Raw genomic sequence first — 17,783 nt, forward strand, 5'->3', positions numbered from 1 at the left:
CATAGAATAAAATGGAAGATACTGGAACTGCAGAGAATTGTCAAACCTTGGAAAGGGAAATGATCGGGTTAAATGTCCTGATTTAACCCTTTTAGCAGATCATGGCACGGTTTGGCCAGACAACACTGCCACTCCACTCCCAAAGGCTTTTCATTCCCATTTTGTAACCGTTTGCTATAAAATAGGATTGACACGCGGATTAATGCACCCGTCTGAAGCGACGCTGGATGAGCAGCAGTGAACAAAATCATTAGTTGTGAACGGGAAATGCAAGCTGCTTCTATTTGATCATATCATTGATCGTCTTTCAAATAATTAACAAATGCTCTAGGGACTGGAGTTTGATTTAAACCGGGCGGCAGGGTGCGACCCAGGTTACCAGATTTGATGGAGATTTAACGCCGGTTACCAGGTTTAACGAGGTTACCACGTTTAAACTGAAAATGGACACAAAATCTGGAGTAACTCAGCAGGACGGGCAGCATCTCTGGAGAGAAGAAATGGGTGACGTTTCGGGTTGAGACCCTTTAGACTGAGAGTCAGGTGCGAGGGAAACGAGAGATATAGATGTTGATGTAGAGGGATAAAGAACCAGCTATAACCAACTTTAACCAGGTTACCTGCTATAACCAACTTTAACCAGGTTACCTGCGTTAACCCGGTCACCAGCTATAACCTGCTTTAACCAGGTCACCAGCTTTAACCCGCTTTAACCAGGTCACCAGCTATAACCTGCTTTAACCAGGTCACCAGCTTTAACCCGCTTTGACCAGGTCACCAGCTTTAACCCACTTTAACCAGGTCACGAGCTAGAACCTGCTTTAACCAGGTCACCACCCCAGGTCACCAGCTATAACCTGCTTTAACCAGGTCACCAGCTATAAGCTGCTTTAACCAGGTTACCTGCATTAACCAGGTCACCAGCTGTAACCCGCTTTAACCGCGCCTGGCCCAGCCCGGGGATGACGTCACTCTCTAGCATGACATCATCGTTTTGTAGGCCCCGCCCCGCCCGCTCCCCATTGGCCAGGGCCGCCGTCACTCACACAAAGCCCGGCCCCCGCGCTCTGCGGTGCTGGGCGGGGCCTCGCCTCACATTGGCGCCGCCGTCACCCAGCACCCAGGGACCAGCACCCCGGGACCGGCACCCAGCACCCCGGGACCAGCACCCAGGGACCGGCACCCAGCACCCCGGGAACAGCACCCCGGGACCGGCACCCAGCACCCCGGGACCAGCACCCCGGGACCGGCACCCAGCACCCCGGGACCGGCACTCAGCACCCCGGGACCAGCACCCCGGGACCAGCACCCCGGGACCGGCACCCAGCACCCCGGGACCAGCACCCCGGGACCGGCACCCAGCACCCCGGGACCAGCACCCAGCACCCCGGGAACAGCACCCCGGGACCGGCACCCAGCACCCCGGGAACAGCACCCAGCACCCCGGGACCAGCACCCAGCACCCCGGGAATAGCACCCCGGGACCGGCACCCAGCACCCCGGGAACAGCACCCAGCACCCCGGCAATAGCACCCCGGGACCGGCACCCAGCACCCCGGGAACAGCACCCAGCACCCCGGGAATAGCACCCCGGGACCGGCACCCAGCACCCCGGGAACAGCACCCAGCACCCCGGGAATAGCACCCAGCACCCCGGGACCAGCACCCCGCAGCCAGGGACCGGCCGGGGAGAGACTGTGGGGGACAGGGGGCAGAGAGAGAGAAGGAGGGGCAGAGAGAGAGAGGCTGAGGGAGACATAGAGGGGCAGAGAGAGAAACTGTGAAGGGAAGGAGGGAGGGAGAGAGGGAAGGTGGAGTGACTGCGGGAGAGAGAGAGGGAAGGTGTGATAGAGGGAGAGAGATACTGGGGGGGGGTGGGAGAGAGGAGGGAGAGAGGGAAGGTGTGATAGAGGGAGAGAGATACAGAGAGGGGGGGAGGGAATGAGGGAGGAGTCGTTGCCTCGCCGCTTCAATGGCAAGCAGTGCATGAGCGAGGCATCTCATCCATATTTTTGGGAGGGGGAGTTTAATAATAGTTGCTTGTACATCCCGCCCCCCTGTCGGCGCAGGGAGACAAGCTGGGGCAGCCTGAGACAGGGGCTGGGAACAGCCCGGCTTGTAAATGTAAGTACATCATCTACAATTATAATATACTGTGCGATCAGAGGCGTTTAAGGATTAAATCGGAATAAATAGCTGGCACACTGAGGTCTGGTCATCAGTCTTGTGTCCGTTTGTTGGTGATGGTTTCTACGTTGCGCCCATCATGCTCACGGCTTCATTTCCCTTCCTCCACACCTCACCTCTTTTCATTTGTAAAAAATATATAGAAACGAGGAAGGGAAGTGCGATCACTTGGGATTATGCATGTTTTTTAAAAATGTTGCAATCTCCCCCTCCCTCCTCCGAGGTGATTTAGAATGAGTGGGTTGTGGGGCTGGGGCCAGTGTGTTGCTTTTCATGGGAGGGCGAGGAGCGAGTGAGCGAGCATCTCTGTGTGAAATGCATTATGCATTTGATTAGACACAACTCGACAGAGGCAGATACAATCTTTGTGCCTTCTGCAGAAATGCTGATGGTTTCAGGTTAGAATTTGGAACAAAACGCGAGTTTGTCTTCCCATCTGCATATGAGTGCCTTGTACACGCCGAGATGGCCACACACCCCATACATATGTGTACATATGAGTGCCTTGTACACGCCGAGATGGCCACACACCCCATACATATGTGTACATATGGGTGCCGTGTACACGCCGAGATGGCCACACACCCCACACATGCCACATACATCAGGCTGTGCACCAACATTCTGGCTTTTTCTTTGGAGAAACACACCCAGTATATTTTCCCGGACCGCTGTCAGTCGGTGTGCAGCTCAATCGGGGGAAGCCTGGACCTTCTCGCTACTTTATGCAGCATTTTCCCTAATACCTGCAGCTGCTGACCCGCCGTCTTGACTCTCGATGATTTATACATTTGGATTCGATTGTCTGCCCGCGATGGGCACCGGCTCGCGTTAAACTGCAGCGTTTGTCAGGACCGGGGTGGGTTCTTGATCCGGAGCCCGTGGTGACGATGAACCGGTAGAGCGCTGGGCGGCCGCGAGTAGCCTCTGCAGTGATTGTGTGTGTGTGTGTGTGTGTGTGTGTGTGTGTGTGTCTGTGTCTGTGTGTGTGTCTTTGTGTGTATGTGTGTGTGTGTGTGTGTGTCTGTGTGTGTATGTGTGTGTGTGTGTGTGTGTGTGTCTGTGTGTGTGTGTGTGTGTCTGTGTGTGTGTGTGTGTGTGTGTGTCTGTGTGTGTGTATATATGTGTGTGTGTCTGTGTGTGTGTCTGTGTGTGTCTGTGTGTGTATATGTGTGTGTGTGTCTGTGTGTCTGTGTGTGTGTCTGTGTGTCTGTGTGTCTGTGTGTGTGTCTGTGTGTCTGTGTGTCTGTGTGTCTGTGTGTGTGTCTGTGTGTCTGTGTGTCTGTGTGTGTGTGTGGCTGTGTGTGTATATATGTGTGTGTGTCTGTGTGTGTGTATATATGTGTCTGTGTGTGTATCTGTCTGTGTGTCTGTATATCTGTGTGCGTGTCTGTGTGTGTATGTGTGTGTATGTCTGTGTGTGTGTGTCTGTGTGTGGCTGTGTGTGTGTGTGTCTGTGTGTGTGTGTGTGTGTGTGTGTGTGTATATCTGTGTGTGTGTGTGTGTGTGTGTGTGACTGTGTGGGACACTGTCAGTGTGTGTATGGCTCTGTAGTCCTCTGATTGGTGCTGCCCATCGGGCGAACACTTGTACGCTCATGGTGTAACATGAGACAACTATACATATATGTGCTGTACATACATGTGCACACATCATGTGTGTATCTGGACACTGGCTGTGTGGGGATTTGCAGCAGGTTCCCCCTCTGGTGTGTCTCCGTGACACATGCAATGTCATAAACAATGGCACACGTATCCACGGACATGTATCAACAGTCACATATGCGTGGCACATGTATCCGTGGCACATGTATCCGTGGCACATGTATCCATGGCACATGTATCCGTGGTCACGTATCCGTGGCACATGTTTCCACGGTCATGTATTTATTCATTGGGTTCTTTGGTGGGAAGTCGGAGCGCGGTGGTGCTGAGGTCACGCCATGGACACGCGTGGGAGACGGGCCGGGCAGTGAGGGGTCACTCCATGACCTCTGACCTGCTGGGATGTCCATCTCTCGGATGCCAGCGTGTCGATGCTGCGGTCAATCGCCCTCCCTCCCTCTCTGCCACATCCATTCATTGGATGGCAGCATGCAGTGGGCCAGGCTGCACTGGACCACTGCCTGCAGTGGGGCTGGCTGCACTGGGCCACTGAATGCAGTGGGGGCTGGCTGCACTGGACCGCTGCCTGCAGTGGGTCTGGCTGCACTGGACCACTGCCTGCAGTGGTACTGCCTACACTGGACCACTGGATGCAGTGGGGCTGGCTGCACTGGGCCACTGGATGCAGTGAGACTGGCTGCAGTGGGCCACTGGATGCAGTGGGGCTGGCTGCACTGGGCCACTGCATGCAGTGGGACTGGCTACACTGGACAGCTGCCTGCAGTGGGGCTGGGTGCACTGGACCACTGGATGCAGTGGGGCTTGCTGCACTGGACCATTGGATGCAGTGGGGCTGGCGGCACTAGGCCACTGGATGCAGTGGGGCTGGCTGCACGGGACCACTGGATGTGGTGGGGCTGGCTGCACTGGGCCACTGGATGCAGTGGGGCTGGATGCACTGGACCACTGGATGCCATGGGGCTGGATGCACGGGACCACTGCCAGTCGTGGTTCTGGGTGTGTTTGGGATTAAATGGTTTGTTGGCTTCTTGTTGCTGCAGTGGCCCCTCCTGTGACTGGAGCTCGGAGCCAGGTGCACAAACTCACCTTCCCCATGGCCCCTGGAGGCCGGTGTTTACTCTGCAGCTGGGGGTCTCATTCATAAGTGATAGGAGCAGAATTAGGCCATTTGGCCCATCAAGTCAACTCCGCCATTCAATCATGCCTGATCTATCTCTCTCTCCTAACCCCATTCTCCTGCCTTCTCCCCGTAACCCCTGACACCCGTACTAATCAAGAATCTATCAATCTCTGCCTTAAATATCTCCACTGACGTCCTCGACAGTCGTCTGTGGCAAAGAATTCCACAGATTCACCACCCTCTGACTAAAGAAATTCCTCCTCATCTCCTTTTGAAACGCATGTCCTTTTATCCTGTGCCCTTTGGGCCTAGACTCTCCCACTAGTGGAAACATCCTCTCCACATCCACTCTATCCAAGCCTTTCACTATTTGTCGTTGATGATGGTGAGGGTGTTGGTCAAGGTGAGGGTGTTGGTCAAGGTGAGGCGTTGGTCAAGGTGAGGCGTTGGTCAAGGTGAGGGTGTTGGTCAAGGTGAGGTGTTGGTCAAGATGAGGCATTAGTCAAAGGTGAGGCGTTGGTCAAAGGTGAGGGTGTTGGTCAAGGTGAGGCATTGGTCAAGATGAGGCATTGGTCAAAGGTGAGGCGTTGGTCAAGGTGAGGTGTTGGTCAAGGTGAGGTGTTGGTCAAGGTGAGGTGTTGGTCAAGGTGAGGCATTAGTGAAGGTGAGGGTGTTGGTCAAGGTGAGGCGTTGGTCAAGGTGAGGCATTGGTCAAGGTGAGGCATTGTTCAAGGTGAGGCGTTAGTGAAGGTGAGGGTGTTGATCAAGGTGACAGGGCTGGTCAAGGTGAGGCGTTGATGGTGAGGGTGCTGGTCAAGGTGCTGAGCACGTCACCATCGGCACTGCCTCCATATGAGAGACATGGGCTCGGTGAGCAGCCGGTGTTGCCTATCCACGGACAAAGTTCTTGCTATTGAAGGGAGCTTCACCACGACAAACCTCCGTGCCATGAGTCCTGGTATCTAATGTAATGCCCACCCCACCAGTATTGTCCAAGGTGATAGCACTGGCCCATGTGAGGGCAATATAGTTGTTACAACTAACCCCCCCTTCCTGGGGCAAGATCGCTGACCAGCGAATAGCAGGTCACTTCACTCAGAATGATTTGGGATTAAGCTTGTGGTCCATTCTCATATTTAAGAATAAGCTTTTTAATGTTTTGGCTTGTCATACTCCCAGAGGACAAATTAGTTAAATGTTCCCATTGGGGGTAATTTGCTGAATTAATACGTCAAGGATAAATGGTGCAGGAAAGTAGAGGCTTCCTGCCATACCCCCATCAACTTTGCCTCGATTATCTGATGTAATGGAAGGACAGATTGCATCATAACCCCTGCTCCCCAATTCATGACAACTTGCTCCAAGAATATTTCCCCCACTCCAGTCCCGTGCCAGGTTTCCGTTGGCACTTGGTGGCTCTTGTTGGTCTGTTGACGTGCCGCCTGTCACCAGTAACCTGATCCTGCATGGTCCCAGTGCTGTCCAAGACCCCCTCCATCACTGGAGTGGCCAGGATGTGACTCGTCCTTGATTATGCTGCCGGTCTTGCTGAGGCAGCGTGAGGTGTAGATGGGGGCGATGGAAGGGAGGTTGGTGTGTGTGCATGATGGTCTGGGCTGCTGGCCTTGCGTGAGGTATAAATGGAGTCAATGGAAGGGAGGTTGGTTTGTGTGATGGTCTGGGCTGCTGGCCTTGCCGAGGCAGCGTGAGGTGTAGATAGGGGCGATGGAAGGGAGGTTGGTTTGTGTAATGGTCTGGGCTGTGTCAACTATTCGCTGCAATTTCTTGCGGTCTTGCGTGGAGCAGTTCCCAAACCAAGTAATGATGCATCCTGATAAAATGCTTTCTGTGACGCAGCTGTAGAAGTTGGTGAGAGTTGTAGGGGACGTGTCAAACTCCCTACTCCCTCTCGGGAAGTAGAGGCGTTGGTGTGCTTTCTTGGTTGCTGCTTCAATATAGGTGGTTGGGGAGACATTGTTGGTGATATTGACTCCTAGGAATTTGAAATTTTCAACCATCTCTACTTTGGCTGGGGTATGTGTACCACTTCGCTTCCTGAAGGTATCACAAAATGCTGGAGTAACTCAGCGGGTCAGGCAGCATCTCTCGAGAGAAGGAATGGGTGACGTTTTGGGTCAAGACCCTTCTTCAGACTGAAGTCGATCATTTGGCCGAATCCTCTTGTTCTTGTGAGGGAAGTTTTGAAGCAAGGTGAAATTCACCTTTTAAACACCAGTTTTTCACGTAACATCAGCTCTTGTACCTGGGCTCAGGGAGGTTCTGCTGCAGTTGTACAGGGCCTTGGTGAGACCGCACCTGGAGTATTGTGTACAGTTTTGGTCTCCTAATCTGAGGAAAGACATTCTAGCCTTAGAGGGAGTACAGAGAAGGTTCACCAGATTGATTCCTGGGATGGCAGGATTTTCATGTGAAGAAAGGCTTATACTCGCTGGAATTTAGAAGACTGAGGGGGGATCTTATAGAAACATATAAAATTCTTAAGGGGTTGGAGAGGCTAGATGCGGGAAGATTGTTCCCGATGTTGGGGAAGTCCAGAACCAGGGGTCACAGCTTAAGGATAAGGGGGAAGTCTTTTAGGACCGAGATGAGAAAACATTTCTTCACACAGAGAGTGGTGAGTCTGTGGAATTCTCTGCCACGGAAGGTAGTTGAGGCCAGTTCATTGGCTATATTTAAGAGGGAGTTAGATGTGGCCTTTGTGGCTAAAGGGATCAGGGGGTATGGAGAGAAGGCAGGTACAGGTTACTGAGTTGGATGATCAGCCATGATCATATTGAATGGCGGTGCAGGCTCGAAGGGCCGAATGGCCTACTCCTGCACCTATTTTCTATGTTTCTATGTTATGTGTAAAGACATGTCTCTTTAAACAAGGAGACCAAACCTGTGCACAGCCCCTGGTGTAGACTCTGGACATTGAGGCAAGACTACATTCTATCTGCTTGTGGTGGGGGATGAAGGTGTGGGTGATTGAGTCTGGGGTTGTGTGTGGCTGCCATACTGTGGGCAGCTGGTGGTTTGGATTGGAGTAGGTTGTGGGATTTGTGTAACCAAGAGAGATTCTGTGGCCTCCACGTGTGGGTTTGAGTTGTGGCTTTGTGGTTCTGGACTGTGTGTGGGATGTGTGTTCAGACCTTGACATTCGGTGAACGAGACACAACCAGGAGCTGCTCGCATTCGTTCACTGAGAACCATCAGTGAAAATATTGGGGCAGAAAGTGTTTCTCTCTTGTCGCGTTGGCCTAGGCAGTCGGGACTTGGTCCACGTCCCTGTGAGATGGCAGCTCCAATATCCACCAGCCAAGGGGCCAGTGGTCAGGGGGCAATGGGCCAGTGGTCAGGGGCAAGGGTTCTGGGGGCAGGGGGCCCATGTATTGCCTCTGCTGTTCTCTCATCATTTCTGGGGGAGGGATACAGGTCCCTGATTACTGAGGGGGAGGGTGGGGGGTGGAATATATTTCCCTTGTGGGAGAGGGCTAAGTCTCGCGGTGACAATGGAGCGATGCTGGTTAATGCTCGGTGATTCTGTCCACAGCCTCCCTCCACCCGGGCCTGACGTTCGCCCACTGCCGGTGCCTGCCGACCGCCTGTCCATCTGTCTGTCCGTCCCCTGGAGATTCCCGGAGCTGCCGTCCATCCCCGGTGATCGCCGGGCCAGAGGTCCCTGGACATTCGTGGAGCCTCTCTCCATCCCCGGTGATCGCCGCGGTCACCGCGCCGTCCATCCCCGGTGGTCCTGGACCCCGGTAGACCCCGTCTGTTGCCGGAGGTTGCCGATGGTGTGACGGGGACAAGATGATGTGCGAGGTGATGCCGACCATTAACGAGGATAACCGCCGCGGCTCGCAGTATGGGGCCGACGATGGGAACTTTGAGCAGCTGATGGTGAACATGCTGAACGAGCGGGAGCGGCTGCTGGAGAGTCTGCGAGAGACACAGGACAGTCTGTCCGGCGCCCAACTACGGCTACGGCAGCTCGGACACGAGAAGGATTCGCTGCAGAGGCAGTTGAGCATCGCACTGCCGCAGGTAGGGAGTGGGGGGGGGGGGGGGTGGGGTGCAGGTACGGAGCGGGGGGGGGGGGTGGGGGGCAGGTAGGGAGCGGGGGGGGGGGGGGTGGGGGGCAGGTAGGGAGCGGGGGGGGGGGGTGGGGGGCAGGTACGGAGTGGGGGGGGGGTGGGGTGCAGGTACGGAGCGGGGGGGGGGGTGGGGTGCAGGTAGGGAGTGGGGGGGGGGGGGGGTGGGGTGCAGGTACGGAGCGGGGGGGGGGGTGGGGTGCAGGTAGGGAGTGGGGGGGGGGGGGTGGGGTGCAGGTACGGAGCGGGGGGGGGGGGTGGGGTGCAGGTACGGAGCGGGGGGGGGGGGTGGGGTGCAGGTACGGAGCGGGGGGGGGGGGTGGGGTGCAGGTACGGAGCGGGGGGGGGGGTGGGGTGCAGGTACGGAGCGGGGGGGGGGGGTGGGGTGCAGGTACGGAGCGGGGGGGGGGGTGGGGTGCAGGTACGGAGCGGGGGGGGGGTGGGGTGCAGGTACGGAGCGGGGGGGGGGGGGGTGGGGTGCAGGTACGGAGCGGGGGGGGGGGTGGGGTGCAGGTACGGAGCGGGGGGGGGGGGGTGGGGTGCAGGTACGGAGCGGGGGGGGGGGGTGGGGGGCAGGTACGGAGCGGGGGGGGGGGGTGGGGTGCAGGTACGGAGCGGGGGGGGGGGTGGGGTGCAGGTACGGAGCGGGGGGGGGGGGGTGGGGGGCAGGTAGGGAGCGTGGGGGCGCCACACGTAGGGCCTCACCAACATCTGTACAACGGGACGGAGGCTTTGCTGAATGTGCTGGTGTGGGGGTGGCGGGTGACAAGGGGGGGCTTTGCTGAAGGTGCCGGTGGGGGGTGTGGGGTGACAAGGGGGGGCTTTGCTGAAGGTGCCGGTGGGGGGGTGTGGGGTGACGAGGGGGGCTTTGCTGAAGGTGCCGGTGGGGGGGTGTGGGGTGACGAGGGGGGGCTTTGCTGAATGTGCTGGTGTGGGGGTGGGGGGTGACAAGGGGGGGCTTTGCTGAAGGTGCCGGTGGGGGGGGTGTGGGGTGACAAGGGGGGGCTTTGCTGAAGGTGCCGGTGGGGGGGTGTGGGATGACGAGGGGGGGCTTTGCTGAAGATGGTGAGATCATTTGGAATCCAGAGATGTTGATATCTCAAACACTTGGCCGGGTTTACAGTCGAGCAGTTACATAGATTGTGATTGGAAAGATGCCAATGATACGCGATCCATTCCCACCGTTTGATTTGCTGGTTTGGAGTGGAGGGCGCTCCAGTTTAGGTGACGTTTCGGGTTGAGACCCTTCTTCAGACTCGACCGGAAATGTCACCCATTCCTTCTCTCCAGAGAAGCTGCCTGACCCGCTGAGTTACACCAGATTTTTGTGTCGACCTTCGATTTAAACGGGCATCTGCATTTCTTGTCCATGGTGCTCCAGTTTGGGGGGGGTTGTCCATCGCTGCTGGCTGGCCCAGTGACAGGTGCACGGGGCATGTTGAGGGGGGGCTGCAGAGACCGGGGGAACGCGGGGCAGAGACCCAGACGTGGGGTGTCAGTGAGCCGGGGGGGGTGTGGAGGAGATGTGGAGGGGGGGGGGTGGCGGTATGGAGGAGGGGGTGGGGTGTGGAGGGGTGGAGGGGGGGTGGGGGTGTGGAGGGGTGGAGGGGGGTAGTGCAGAGGGGATGTGGAGGGGGGTTGTGGAGGAGATGTGGAGGGGGGGTGGGGGTGTGGAGGGGGTGTGGAGGAGGGTGGAGGGGGGGTTGGGGTGTGGAGGGGGGGTGGGTGGGTGAAGGGGAGTGGTAGGGGTGTGGAGAGGGGTGGGGGTGTGGAGGGGGCGTCTGGAGGGGGGTGTGGAGGGGGGGTGGGGGTGTGGAGGGGGGTGGGGGTGTGGAGAGGGGTGGGTGTGTGGAGGGGGCATCTGGAGGGGGGTGTGGAGGGGTGGTGGGGTGTGGAGGGGGGGTGGGGGTATGGTGGGGGGTGGAGAGGGTTGGTGGGGGTGTGGAGGGGAGGTGGTGGGTATGGAGGGGGCATCTGGAGGGGGGTGTGGGGGGTGGTGGGGGTGTGGAGGGGGATGGGGTGTGGGGGAGGCGTCTGGAGGGGGGTGTGGAGGGGGGGTGGGGGTGTGTGGGGGTGTGGAGGGGGGGTGTGGGTGTGGAGGGGGTGGGTTGTGGGGGGTGTGGAGGGGGGTGGGGGTGTGGAGGGGGCGTCTGGAGGGGGGTGTGGAGGGGGGTGGGGGTGTGGAGAGGGGTGGGGTGTGGAGGGGGCATCTGGAGGGGGGTGTGGAGGGGTGGTGGGGGTGTGGAGGTGGGGTGGGGGTGTGGTGGGGGGTGGAGAGGGGTGGTGGGGGTGTGGAGGGGAGGTGGTGGGGTGTGGAGGGGAGGTGGTGGGGGTGTGGAGGGGGGTGGGGGTGTGGAGGGGGGTGGGGGTGTGGAGGGGGGTGGGGTGTGGAGGGGGGTCTGGAGGGGGGTGTGGAGAGGGGTGGGGGTGTGGAGGGGGCGTCTGGAGGGGGGTGTGGGGGGTGTGGAGGGGTAGTGGGGGTGTGGAGGGGGGGTGTGGGTGTGGAGGGGGTGGGTTGTGGGGGGGTGTGGAGGGGTGGTGGGGGTGTAGAGGGGGGTGTAGGGGAGGTGGAGGGGGAGTGGCTAGGGGGGGGTAGGTGCTGAGATGAGGAATGGATTAGTTCAGCAGATGGGTGAAGCGATGGCAGATGTGTTTCAGTGGCAATGGCGGGGCTGAGCCTGGCGTGAGAGTTTGGTTTGGCAGCAATGCCTTCATTGTGGGAGGAGGGGGGGGTGGGTCTGGTCACGGTTTACCCTGGGGCACAGCTGGTGTAGGGATGTGCACATCTGTATGTTGTCCAGCTGTTGTGGTGGGTTCCTGTTTCTCTCCGTAACCCCGTGCACCTACACCCTTCACCGCGCCGCCACTCTACGGCTCCCCCCCCCCCCCCCCCCCCCCCCTCCATCAACGCCGACCAGCGGACCACCGGTCACTCGGCCAACATCCTTGTTACCCTGACCTTGACCAGGTTTGGGTGAAAATGTGCAACAGATTGTGCAAGTTCTCAGCACGGTGGGGTAGAGATAGTGTCAGTGCGGTGCAGTGTGGCGTGTGGACGCGGGGTGGAGGGGGCGTGTATCATGTGCACACGGGGTGGACGGTGCATGTTGCCTGTGGACACGGCAGGGGTGGAGGTACGTGTGGCGTGTGGACTGTGCGTGTGGCGTGTGGAAGCGGGGTGGAGATACGTGTGGCGTGTGGACGTGGGGTGGAGGTACGTGTGGCATGTGGACACGGCAGGGGTGGGCAGCAGCAGTGAGTCCTGGCCGGGGATTTCTGAGACGTGGGCACCTGTTTCTCTGGAGGGGATGGGGATGGGGGTGGGGGTGGGGGTGGGGGTGGGGATGGGGGTGGGGGTGGGGGTGGGGGATGTGGGAATAACCGCGCTGATTCCAGGCATGAACATTCTCAGATCCTCAGAACACATATTAAGAATAACTCGGCATAAAATCCTTCTGTGCCTTTTGGATTCCAGACGGGTCTGAAGCTGAGAGATGATTGTTGAGGCAGGGTTTGTTTGGCAAAGGGCAGCTGGCACACGGCACGGTAGGAGGAGCACGTGTGCGTTTAATCACTTGGCTCGGACACCGGCCAGGACCCGGGAGAATGTTCCGGCAACTCTCCTGCCGTCTTTAGCATGTGCCGGAGCGTGTTTGCGTGGTAACATTGGCACAGACGTCAGTGCTGCTCCACCTGCAGAGTGCAGCTGGCAGGCAGAGAGTGCGCCACACAGTATGGAAACAGGCCATTCAGCCAACATCCATGCTAGTCAGCATGCCCCATCTACATCAGTCCCACCTGTCTGTCTGTGTTTGGCAAACACCCACACCCTTGATGTAAAAACTATCTGCCCTCAAGTACCAATTAACTCTTTCCCTCTCGCCTTTAACCTATGCCCTCTGGTTCTCGACTCTCTGGGATTTCTCGAAGCATCTTGGGGACTTTGTCCAACACACAAGGTGGGCAAGACATTGGCGATAACGTTCTGAGATTCTGATGCTCAGAGATTCATCAGGAACAGCAGGGTTTAGTTTAGAGATAGAGTGTGGAAACTAGCCATTCGGCCCACCACTTACTCACCACCAGCATTGCCCGTTCTATGTTATCCCACTTTCCCATCCACTCCCTACACACTAAGGAACACTGGTGGCAAAGAGGAATATCATCGTCCATCCAGTCCCGACCTGACTGTCACCAATCCATGTTCCCCAGAGATGCTGCTGACCGCTGAGTTACTCCAGCACTCTGTGAAACGTCACCTATCCATGTTCTCCCACAGATGCTGCCTGGCCCACTGAGTTCCCCCCCCCACCCCCATGCGGCTGGTGATGCAGATGGCAGCAGATTGCCACCCAGTCGGGGGATTCTGGTTTTAGCACCGTTGCCGAGCAGTGAATCTGTTGTAGTGTTGCTGCTAAACGCGTGTGGGAAGTAGTGAGGCCACCGCGTGTTGTGGGGAACCGCGTGTGCTGTGGACGCTGCGTGTTGTGGGGGAACCCCCGCGTGTTGTGTTTGGGGCCCCGCCTGTGATCAGGTGCTACACTACCTGCCCCTCCATCTATTTTCCTATCATCCGCAAACTCAGTCACAAGGCCTTCAATCCCCTCGTCCAAATCATTAATATACACCGTGAAGAGCAGCGGCCCCAGCACCGAGCCCTGCGGATCTCCGCTGGTCACCGGCAGCCAACCGGAGAAAGCCCCCTCCTTGCCACTCTTGGCCTTCTGCCATCCAGCCAGCCTGCTGTCCATGCTGGTACCTGCCCCCTGATACTGTGGGCTCTCATTGTTAGCAGCCTCACGTGTGGCATCTAATCGGGCTTTCTGAAAATCCAGAGATTTTTGTCTCACTGGCGTAATATAAAACACGGTGCTGTTAAACCGACCTGATGCACATGATCCATATCCCTCCAAATCCAGGTGCTTTTTAAAAGCCACTATCGTGTCTGCCTCCAGCACCTCCCCTGGCAGTGCGTTCCACCACCCTCTGTGTGAATATTTGTTCCCACCCTAAAGCCCTGCCTCTGGTCCATGATATTGCCCCCTGGGGAAAGCTTTCACTTGGGACCAAGCTTCCTTTGCCCCGTCCCCTCACCTCACCTCCCTGTGGTCACCTTATCCTCTCAACGTGGTCTCCCTCTAACCCACCCTGGTCTCTGCGTGTCTCCCTCTAACCCCCCCTGGTCTCTGCGTGGTCTCCCTCTAACCCACCCTGGTCTCTGTGTGGTCTCCCTCTAACCCCCCTGGTCCTCTGTGTGGACTCGGTGTAACCTTCCACTGTCTGTCTTGTCCCTGCCGCTCTGCAGGAGTTTGCCGTCCTCACCAAGGAGCTGAACCTGTGCAGGAGCAGCTGCTGGAACGAGAGGAGGAGATCGCGGAGCTGAAAGCGGAGAGGAACAACACACGGGTGAGTGAATCACCGGCCCGGCCAACCCGGCCCACCCCGGCTCAGCCCACCCCGGCTCGGCCCGGCTCAGCCCACCCCGGCCCACCCCGCGCCGCCCGCCCAGGCGGCCTGTGGTCACAGCTGTTTGCATTCCTGCATTGCTGCGCCCTTGCGTAATGTGTTTCTGCGTTACTGTGTTATTGCATGCCCGTAGCTGCATTGCTGCGGCCATGCGCTCTGTTTGCTGCATTACTGCGCCTGGTTTAGCTGTGGTGTTGCCTGCAGCTGCTGTTGGAGCACCTGGAGTGCCTGGTGTCACGGCACGAGCGGTCGCTGCGGATGACGGTGGTGAAACGGCAAGCCCAGTCTCCGGCCGGCGTCTCCAGTGAGGTCGAGGTGCTCAAGGCCCTCAAGTCACTCTTCGAGCATCACAAGGCTCTGGATGAGAAGGTGCCATCTCCCCCTCCCTCGTCCCATCTCCCACTGCATCTCCCACCCCCTGTCTCCCACCCGCCCTCCCCCCCCTCCCCCCCCCCCCTTCTACCCAGAAAAAAGATTCTCGGGGAGAATTAGGCGACCGTGGCTGACAAGGGAAGTCAAGGAGAGCATAAAACTAAAAGAGGAAGTGTATAACATTGCAAATCTTAGTGGGGAACTACAGGATTGGGAAGCTTTTAAAGAACAACAGAAGGTAATTAAAAAGGCAACATGGGGGAAAAGATGAAATACAAAGGTAAGCTAGCCAATAATATAAAAGAGGATAGCAAGAGTTTCTTCAGTTATTTAAAGAGTAAGAAAGAGGCAAGAGCGGAAGTTGGGCCACTGGAGAATGATGCAGGAGAAGTGATAATGGATAATAAAAAATGGCAGAGGAGTTGAATTATTCAATTCAGTTGACTGATGCAACTCATTCACAGTGGAAGACACCAGCAACGTGCCTGAAATTCAAGAGAGTCGGGGGTGGGTTAGTGGAGTGGCTATTACTTGGGAGAAGGTGCTTGGGAAGCTGAAAGGGGGATGTCACCTGGTCCGGATGGACTGCACCCTCGGGTGCTGAAAGAGGTGCCTTTCGAGATTGTGGAGATATTCATAGAGATATTTCAAGAATCACTAGAGTCAGGAGTGGTTCCAGACGATTGGAAAATTGCCAATATTATCCCGCTGATAGTGTGAACTATGGCCGGTTAGTCTGACCTCGGTGGTTGGGAGGATTTAAGAGTCCATTATTATAAAGGCTGAGGTTACGGAGTACCTAGAAGTTCTAGGTAAAGTAGGCCAAAGTCAGCATGGCTTTGTGAAAGGGAGGTCTTGCTTGACAAATTTGCTGAAATTCTTTGAAGAAGTAAATAGCAGGGCAGACAAAGGAGAGGCAGTAGATGTTGTTTACTTAGATTTTCAGAAAGCCTTTGATAAGGTGCCACATGCGAGCCCATAGTATCACAGGGCAGATACCAGCGTGGACAGCAGGTTGGCTGGATGTCAGAAGGCAAAGAGTGGCAATAAGGGGGCTTTATCTGGTTGGCTGCCGGTGACCAGCGGAGATCCGCAGGGCTCAGTGCTGGGGCCGCTACCCTCCACATTGTATATTAATGATTTGGACGAGGGGATTGAAGGCTTTGTGACCAAGTTTGTGGATAATAGGAAAATAGGTGTAGGGGCAGGTAGTGTAGAGAAAGCAGGGACTGCAGAAGGACTTGGACAGGTTGGGAGAGTGGGCAGAGAAGTGGCAGATGGAATATAGTGCAGCAAAGTGTGGAGTCATGCATTTTAGTAGTAGGAATAAAGGCGTCGACTATATTCTAAATGGGGAGAGATTCCAGAAATCGGACGTGCAAGGGATTTGGGAGTTAAAAAGTTAATTTGCAAGTCGAATTGGTAGTCAGGAAGACAAACGCAATGCTAGCATTTATTTGAAGAGGGCTATTATACGAAAACAGGGAAAACAGACGCTTATAAGGCCGCATTTGGAATATTGTGGGCAATTTAGGGCCCCACATCTGTGGAAGGATGTGCTGGGTCTGGAGAGGGTCCAGAGGAGGTTTACAAGAACGATCCCAGGAATGAGTGGGTTGACATATGTTGAGTGTTTGTCGGCACTGGGCCTGTACTTGCTGGAGTTTAGAAGAATGAGGGGGGACCTCATTGAAACTTACCAAATAGTGAAAGGCCTGGATAGAGTGGATGTGGAGAGGATGTTTCCACTAGTGGGAGTCTTGGACCAGAGGGCACAGCCTCAGAATTAAAGGACATTCCTTTAGGAAGGAGATGAGGAGGATTTTTTTAGTCAGAGGGCGGTCAATCTGTGGAATTCTTTACCACAGACGGCTGTGGAGGCCAAGTCAGTGGATATATTTAGGGCAGAGGTAGATAGATTCTTGATTGGTACGGGTGTCAGGGTTATGGGGAGAAGGCAGGAGAATGGGGATGGGAGGGAGAGATAGATCAGCCATGATTGAATGTTGAAGTAGACTTGATGGGCCAAATGTCTTAATTCTGCTCATGTCACTTATAACTTTATGATCTTATGACACACATGCACTGTGACATGTGACCACATGCACACTGCCACAACGCACACTGCCACACGCACACTGCCACACGCACACTGCCACACGCACACTGCCACACGCACACTGCCACACGCACACTGCCACACGCACACTGCCACACGCACACTGCCACATGCACACTGCCACACGCACACGCACACACACACTGCCCATGCACACTGCACACACACCAACCTGCTGTGTGCCCGGCAGGTTCGGGAGCGGCTCCGTGTGGCGCTGGAGAGGGTCTCGATACTGGAGGAGGAGCTGGAATCCAAAGTCCCAGGATGTGAGTGTGGAGACAGGCCCTTCGGCCCACCAGGTCCCTGCTGTCCCAAATACCAATCAAATCCCCGCTACCCCATCTGGCTCATGGCTGGACACTCGGCATTGCAGGAGCTGGGTGTGGAGAGAGTTCTCCCTCCCCACCCCCCGTCCCTCGCTCTCCCTCACCCGAGGGTCCACCTAACGGGACGATGGGACCCTCGATGAGAACGTACCACTGGAGGTCCACCAGCCCCCTCCTGTATGAGGTGCCCCCCCTGTATGAGGTGTCCCCCCTGTATGAGGTGCCCCCCCTGTATGAGGTGTCCTCCCTGTACGAGGTGCCCCCCCTGTACGAGGTGCCCCCCTGTATGAGGTGCCCCCCCTGTATGAGGTGCCCCCCCTGTATGAGGTGTCCCCCCTGTACGAGGTGCCCCCCCTGTAAGAGGTGCCCCCCCTGTATGAGGTGTCCCCCGTGTATGAGGTGCCCCCCCTGTATGAGGTGCCCCCCCTGTATGAGGTGTCCCCCCCTGTATGAGGTGCCCCCCCTGTATGAGGT

The 17,783-nt window shown here is 56.8% G+C and overlaps 1 protein-coding gene across 1 annotated transcript; it reads left to right on the plus strand.

The window, feature by feature from the left end:
• Nucleotides 1–1,985: 1,985 nt before the first annotated feature.
• Nucleotides 1,986–17,243, plus strand: LOC144611538 (liprin-alpha-3-like). Its single transcript, XM_078430683.1, has 5 exons — nucleotides 1,986–2,124; nucleotides 8,486–8,979; nucleotides 14,332–14,432; nucleotides 14,697–14,861; nucleotides 17,174–17,243. Exons 2-3 carry the CDS (start codon nucleotides 8,746–8,748, stop codon nucleotides 14,407–14,409), a joined length of 312 nt encoding a protein of 103 aa, XP_078286809.1. The 5' UTR covers nucleotides 1,986–2,124; nucleotides 8,486–8,745; the 3' UTR covers nucleotides 14,410–14,432; nucleotides 14,697–14,861; nucleotides 17,174–17,243.
• The last annotated feature ends 540 nt before the right edge of the window (nucleotides 17,244–17,783 follow it).

The sequence above is a fragment of the Rhinoraja longicauda genome, chromosome 40 (genome assembly GCF_053455715.1).
Source record: "Rhinoraja longicauda isolate Sanriku21f chromosome 40, sRhiLon1.1, whole genome shotgun sequence".
Classification (NCBI taxonomy): domain Eukaryota; kingdom Metazoa; phylum Chordata; class Chondrichthyes; order Rajiformes; family Arhynchobatidae; genus Rhinoraja; species Rhinoraja longicauda.

What these genes read in the sequence shown, in the direction of transcription:
- LOC144611538 (XM_078430683.1), top strand. Translation starts at nt 8,746, where the DNA reads ATGATGTGCGAGGTGATGCCGACCATTAACGAGGATAACCGCCGCGGC. An exon ending in TGAGCATCGCACTGCCGCAG is followed by an intron (nt 8,980 to 14,331) that starts GTAGGGAGTGGG and finishes GCCGCTCTGCAG; the next exon opens with GAGTTTGCCGTCCTCACCAA.